This window comes from Castor canadensis, chromosome 1 (genome assembly GCF_047511655.1).
Source record: "Castor canadensis chromosome 1, mCasCan1.hap1v2, whole genome shotgun sequence".
NCBI lineage: Eukaryota > Metazoa > Chordata > Mammalia > Rodentia > Castoridae > Castor > Castor canadensis.
Genome location: NC_133386.1, coordinates 142,402,841 through 142,409,461, shown reverse-complemented (window position 1 = coordinate 142,409,461; position 6,621 = coordinate 142,402,841). Strand labels below are relative to the sequence as shown.

Sequence of the window (6,621 nt, the reverse complement as noted above, 5' to 3'; positions counted from 1 at the left end):
TACTAATTGAACTAATGAACATGCATAATTTAGAGTAGAATCAGACATATTTAAGAATTGGATGAAATTAAATATTATTTTAGCAAAATTCATTATTGTTGAAAACAATACCTAGCTCAAAAAAATCTTCCTGGTAACGTTTTTGCAAATTTTTGCTCAACCAACTTCAATATTTACCTGTGTATGATTATCATTATTGTTTACTACATGTTCTATTCATTTTGACCTCCTTGTTTTTAAGTTTTGTACCTATATTTCCTCATCTCATAACATCTCCCCAAGTACTTTTCCCAACAAGTACTTGATGATGATGATAATGACAGCGTCACTGATGAAAGCTTGTGGCCACAATAAACATCAGATCCCAGAGACAAATGTAGAAGTCACATTTTGATGCGGTGAAATATGCGGATGATGGCTTGACGGATCTCCTTTGTTTTGGCACTATAGATGAGAGGGTTGAGCACAGGGGGAACAAAAAGGTAGACATTGGACATGAGGACGTGTATGTAACGTGGTGCATGTTTCCCAAAGCGGTGCACTATGGAAACCCCAATCATTGGCACATAAAAGGCCAGCACAGCCAGTATATGTGACACACATGTATTGAAAGCTTTGAGGCGTTCCTCATGGGAGGCAATGGCCATAACAGAACACAGAATGAGCACATAGGAGAGGAAGATAAAAAACAGGTCCATACCAAAAGTGGAAACAAGAACAAAGAGTCCGTAGATGCTGTTGATGGTGATATCAGCACAGGCTAGCTTCATCATATCTGGATGCAGGCAATAGGAGTGGGAAAGAACATTGGATCTGCAGATAGGCAGCCTCTTGATAAGGAAGGGAAGAGGGAAGAGGGTGATGAAGCTCCGAGCAGTCACAGCTAACCCCGTTCTAGCAATGATATCATTTGTGAGCACAGTGGCATAGCGCAAGGGATCACAAATAGCCACATAGCGGTCAAAGCTCATGGTCAATAGGATACCAGACTCCATCATGGAGAAGGAATGAATGAGAAACATTTGGGCTAGGCAGGCATCAAAAGCGATGTCATGGGCATTGAAACAGAAGGTTCTGAGAACAGTGGGCAGTGTGGCCAGGGACATGGCCACATCACTGAAGGACAACATGGACAGGAAGTAGTACATGGGTGCATGGAGGCTAGACTCCATCCTCACAGCCTGCAGAATCATTGTGTTTCCCCCAAGGGCCACAGCATACATCACACAGAGGGGCCCTGCCAGCCACGGATGAAGGCTCTCCAGACCAGGGATACCAGTTAGGAGAAAGGAAGCAGGGTGAGTTACATTGAATGATCTCATGGCAGAAATAACCCAGGGACAATTCTAAGATTTGTACTTACTGGAGAATAAGAAAGGATAAAACTTAAGATGTGTCCACAATCAGAACTGACACATTCATTCGTGAAATCACTGATTTGAGTATAAAGCAGGAAAACAACTTTTCTTCATTTTTTATCATTGTACAGCAGGCTGGGTTCTCTGTTTTATGGAAGAAGAGAGATATATCCAATATATCAAAAATGGTAGTTACTTACAAGGAATATGTCTCTTTCATAATATTTACAGCTTTTATGCATTTAGAAGTGTCATTGAACAGAAATATGCTAATTATAATTCATAAATAGTCATCATAAAATGGGAAGTAGTCATCAATTGCTCTTATATGTGCTTAACATTTCTTTTAAAACATTGTTTAATTCAGATGTGTCACTAATTAAGGAAACAATTCCCCAGAGTTGGTTTAAATCAAAGTGAGTGCTTGGGTGACAAGAAGGGACAGTGAGGTGTGGAGACGACTGACTATCTCCAGACATCACCTTTCATTGAGGGTTTATTGCAAAAAAATATAAAATTAAATTAAATTTAAAAATAACAGAAATGTATATTTGTGCAAAGGCTCAAGACACAAGACTTTTCCTATTTTGGGAAAAATTAAGAATCCTACAGTTCACTATCAGTTCCTATCAGTTCACTAACATAATGGAGGATGTTGTTCCAAATACATGACTGTGACATGACATGTCACAGTCATTCTTACTGTCAAAATCACATTATGCACAGACACCTTCATGTACCTTCACTTCAGTTTTATATCAGAGTTCATTCATTCTCTAAAAAACCACTTACCCACCCTCACTGACTCACAATCCTACACTTACACAAATCTATTCTCACACTCTTTCTTGACCCTGCTACTCTTTAATGTGCCACATCTTGTTATCTCTCACTCTCAGTCCACACTGACTCATAGGCACTATTTACATTTGTGAACACACGCTAGTGTCTATGTAGGTTTGTTTATTAACACAGCAATTCTCTTTTTACCCTTGTAGTTTGTCCTCTTTATTAATCTACTCATCCACATCAGAGCTTTTATTTTAACCATTATATATTATATTTACTTACACTTTCTCTTATCCTGCTACTACATATTTCTTTATTCCTATAACCATTTCTTTATGAGAGTGACTATATTGTTTATATTCTATCACGCAGATGTTTTAGAAATACTTTGGTGTTCATCGCCTCATGGTGGGTGAGGGCAGAGACACCTAGAAGATTTTTGACCTAGCAGACCTGTTTCAGGATTTAGAGGCAACCCTACTCTTTTTTTATTCATTTATTCACATGTGCATACATTGTTTGGGTCATTTCTCCCCCCTTGCCCCCAGCCCCCATCCTCTCCCCACATCCCCCCTCTCTTCCAGGCAGAATCTGTTCTGCCCTTTTCTCTAATTTTGTTGACTAGAAGACATAAGCATAATAAGAAAGACAAAGTGTTTTTGCTAGTTGAGTTAAGGATAGCTATACAGAGAGGTTCCTAACATGGCTTCCACGTACAAATGTGTTACAACCCAAGTTGATTCATCTCTAACTGATCTTTACACTGGTTCCTGATCCCCTTCTCATGTTGACCTCGGTTGTTATAAGGTTTCTGTGTTAGTTCCTCTGGAGTGGGGACATCAAACACTTTGATGTATTGAGTTTCTACCTATCCCCATACTTCCAATATGTGCTCTCCCCTTGTCATGTGACGCAAGTCCAACCATATTGTTATATTTGCCCTAGATCTAAAGTCCTCATATGAGGGAGAACATATGATTTTTGGTCTTCTGAGCCTGGCTAACCTCGCTCAGAGTGATGTTCTCTAGTTCCATCCCTTTACTTGCGAATGATAAAATTTCATTCTTCTTCATGACTGAGTAAAATTCCATTGTGTATAAATACCATATTTTCTTAATCCACTTGTCAGTAGTGGGGCATCTTGGTTGTTTCCATAACTTGGCTATTGTGAATAGTGCTGCAATATACATGGGTGTGCAGGTGCCTTTGGAGTAACCTGTGCCGCATTCCTTTGGGTACCATTTCATCCTCCATAATCCTGTGCCACTGCTATTGTGGGTTCTGGTTGACTATAAATGAAGGAATATGGAAGGATATAATGAATATTTACTTGCCAGGAATGCTATGTTTCAGTTCTGCTGCTGTCAATTGTTCAATTATTTGCACATTTAATGCTTAGCAGATGTGGAAACTGAGGCTCAGTCATGTAGTTTCTGGTAAAGATGTGGTAAGACCACCATTTACTTAAAGATCTATGTCACTCTTCTATTCAGGTCTTGGTGGCATCATTAAGGCACTGGGTAAGAAGGCAAGAAAGTAAAATTAAGGTATGATTTTCTAGAAGGAGATTTCTTAGGTAGCCTTGAACAAGGATGGTGAAGGGCTCAAGCAGCTACCTGTGATGTAATCCATGGATCCAAAGCTGGACTCAGTTTCCTCTGCTGTTGGGACCCAGAACCTTTATGTTACTGAAGTCATATAGGAACCAGGGTGGGTTAAGGGATAGGGCTCTGTTTTGGGGCTTCAAGACTCTTGTGGTATACCACTGGCTCTGGCACATATTGACTGTATGGTTCTGGAAAAATCTAGTGCCAATTTTGACCTGTGTTTTTTTTTTTTTAATGGCTGTTATTCTTTAAAGGACACTCTCTGGGATCCTATGTGGCTTTGATGTTCTTTTATGTAACTTTTAAATTTCTGCTTAAACAATGAGTAATGTGAAGGTTTGGTAGGGGCTAATAGGATTCAGAAATAAGGTAGGTAAGGTGTTTAGAAAGACATGCCTAAAGACCACAGATATATATCTATAACATAAGTAGTAAAAGACTAGAAATATTTAGGAATTCAAGCTTCATCTGAAATCATGACTATCTAATTTCCCCAATTCTTTTAATCTCCTGGTGACTTCTGTATACTTTGTTGTCTTAGTCCTCATAAGGCAAGAGCAAAGTTATAAATTGTTCTTCAGTTGTTGGCTTCATGGATGTCTGAACTGGCTCTAAGTTCTGTATTCTGAGTCCTGCTTCACTTCCTGAATTTGCAGCAATGTTACTGTGTTATAGAAACTTTGTCCTTTGAAGCTTGGAAATTGATAATGGCAAGTAAGTGATCTAGAAAAGTACAGGGAATTACTCAGAGCTACTAAAGCAGTTAGTGGAAATGCCAGAACAAAAGCCAGGTTTCCTACTCCTGAGCTTTCCACATGCTCTTCTTGCTCTACAAAGAAGCTGCTTTCACATATGCTCCACTTAGTTTCTTTCTTTAATTATCCTTCACCTACTTCTGCCCATTTAACATTCCCTTACAGCAGAATTTAGATCATCTTTCTCACCTCACAGGGCTTCACAAGTCACCAGAAGAAAGACAGATGAGTAACTCCCTCAGAACACCATGTCCTTCTGTCTGCTAATGTGAAATCATGCCTTCCAATTTTATATCTCACTCTAAGCCCCAGGGAGGGAGAGAACTGAAGTTGACTTTGTGTCTGAAAATTACTCAGGGAGATGGTTGTCTCCAGGGATCTTTAATAACTGCTAAGAACAAATAATGTGCTCTTTTAGCTAAAAATGAACTCAGCAACCTGCCAGACCAATTCACTTCCATATGCAAGATGTTATCTGGAATTAAATGGGCAAGCACTGCAGGGGAGAATATCAACACCTTCTAAGAGAACTCAAATTTATGCAATAGGTAATCTTATTTTCTGTCCAGAAAATAAGCTGGAATCAGAAAATGACTTCTGAATTATTATTATTCTCCCTTTAACTGTACTGAGGTCAGTTTCTTCTTAATTCTAAATTAAAGCTCTGTTCCATATACATGTGTATATGTATATGTATACATATATAGATATATTTGGCAATGGTGGGGTTTGTCAGTAAGTGGGCTTTGCACTTGCTAGGCAGCCCTTTACCACTTGAGTCAACCCTCCACTCTTTTTGCTATGGTTATTTTTCAAATAAGTTCTCACTTACCTTACAGGAAAAACCACCAAGAAGAGGCAAAACTTTGATTCCTCCATACCTCCAGCCTAGGCATAACATCTCCACTTCACGTTAAATGGAGAAACCAGGAGGGCTCCAGCGCTGATGCCATACAGCAGCGCCCAGATGGCTTGGGAAGACGTGGACCACAGGGTGAGCTAAGCGGGACATGGTACTCCCACAGACAACCCTGGGCCAGATCAGCATAGCCCCCCGGACAGACAAACCCCCACCCATGGAAAAAAGAAAAAAAAACTGAATAATAAGCAATAACAACAAAAAGACACATAGCAAAGAGGGTGGAGTGCCCTGAGTGCTGAAGAGGGGTGAGGGGAAATCCCTCACAACAAGCCAGCCGGAGAAGGCAGGAGTGGTGGCACACACCCAGTAATCAGGAGCGGGAAAGCTTGTAAAAGTGGCGGTGGGAGGAAAACTCCACAGGAGAGGGGGGAAGACCCACTTCCCACGTTAACTGTAAATAAACACGTCGTTGTGAAAAGCAGGTGCAGTGTCATCTCCCTCTGTGTGCTTGGAAAAGGGAAAGCTTGTAGCAGTGGAGGTCCTGACCAGGAGAACTCTGAGTAAACAGAGCCTGCAGGGCCAGGTGAGTGTTAAGCTCGCTCCTGAAATCTGCATAAATAAAGCCTCCAGCAAGGCAGGCTGACAGCAGCAGGCAGGTGAGCCACAGCCACAGATAGCCATTCACAGAACTGTCTCCAGACTCTTTTTTCTTTCTCCCTACCTTTGATGAGACAACAATCAAGCTACACCTGCATGCTGAAAAACTTATTGAAACTTTATTGCATTTGAACTTGGGACACTTTGTGTTTTTTTTTGTTTTGTGTTGTTTTGTTTTTTTCCACTTTGATGAGACAAAGACAGAACTACTTCTGAGACACCATCTCCAGGATTGGAAGCTGAGGGACTAACACCAAAATTATTAAGACTGAGACTTTATTGCATTTGAACTTGGAGATTTTTTTTCATTTATTTATTTTTTATTTATTTATTTTTCAATCCTCTCTTTGTCTCTCTAATGCCTGTTCAGCTTACTGTTGATTAGTACACTATCTCTCTCTGTTTATATCTTTGAAACTTTTTTGTTTGTTTCTTTGTTTTGTTTTTTTCTACTTGTTTGTTTTTTTGATTTCCCTTTTTCTTTAACTTCTTTGCTTTCCATCTCCTCTCACCCTTCTATTCTAAATATCACCAGTGTTATTATTACAAGCTAGAAAATACTTAACTGCACAAAGTACAGGGAGAACAACAAC

General features: G+C 39.8%; 1 protein-coding gene across 1 annotated transcript; it reads right to left on the bottom strand.

The window, feature by feature from the left end:
- Nucleotides 1-383: 383 nt before the first annotated feature.
- On the bottom strand, nucleotides 384-1,322 carry LOC109675021 (olfactory receptor 51I2). The gene has a single exon (XM_020151859.2). The coding sequence runs from the start codon at nucleotides 1,320-1,322 to the stop codon at nucleotides 384-386; it is 939 nt and encodes a 312-aa protein (XP_020007448.2).
- Between the last annotated feature and the right edge of the window lie 5,299 nt (nucleotides 1,323-6,621).

Excerpts from the sequence above, each read along its gene's own strand:
- LOC109675021 (XM_020151859.2), bottom strand. The coding sequence starts at position 1,322 with ATGAGATCATTCAATGTAACTCACCCTGCTTCCTTTCTCCTAACTGGT.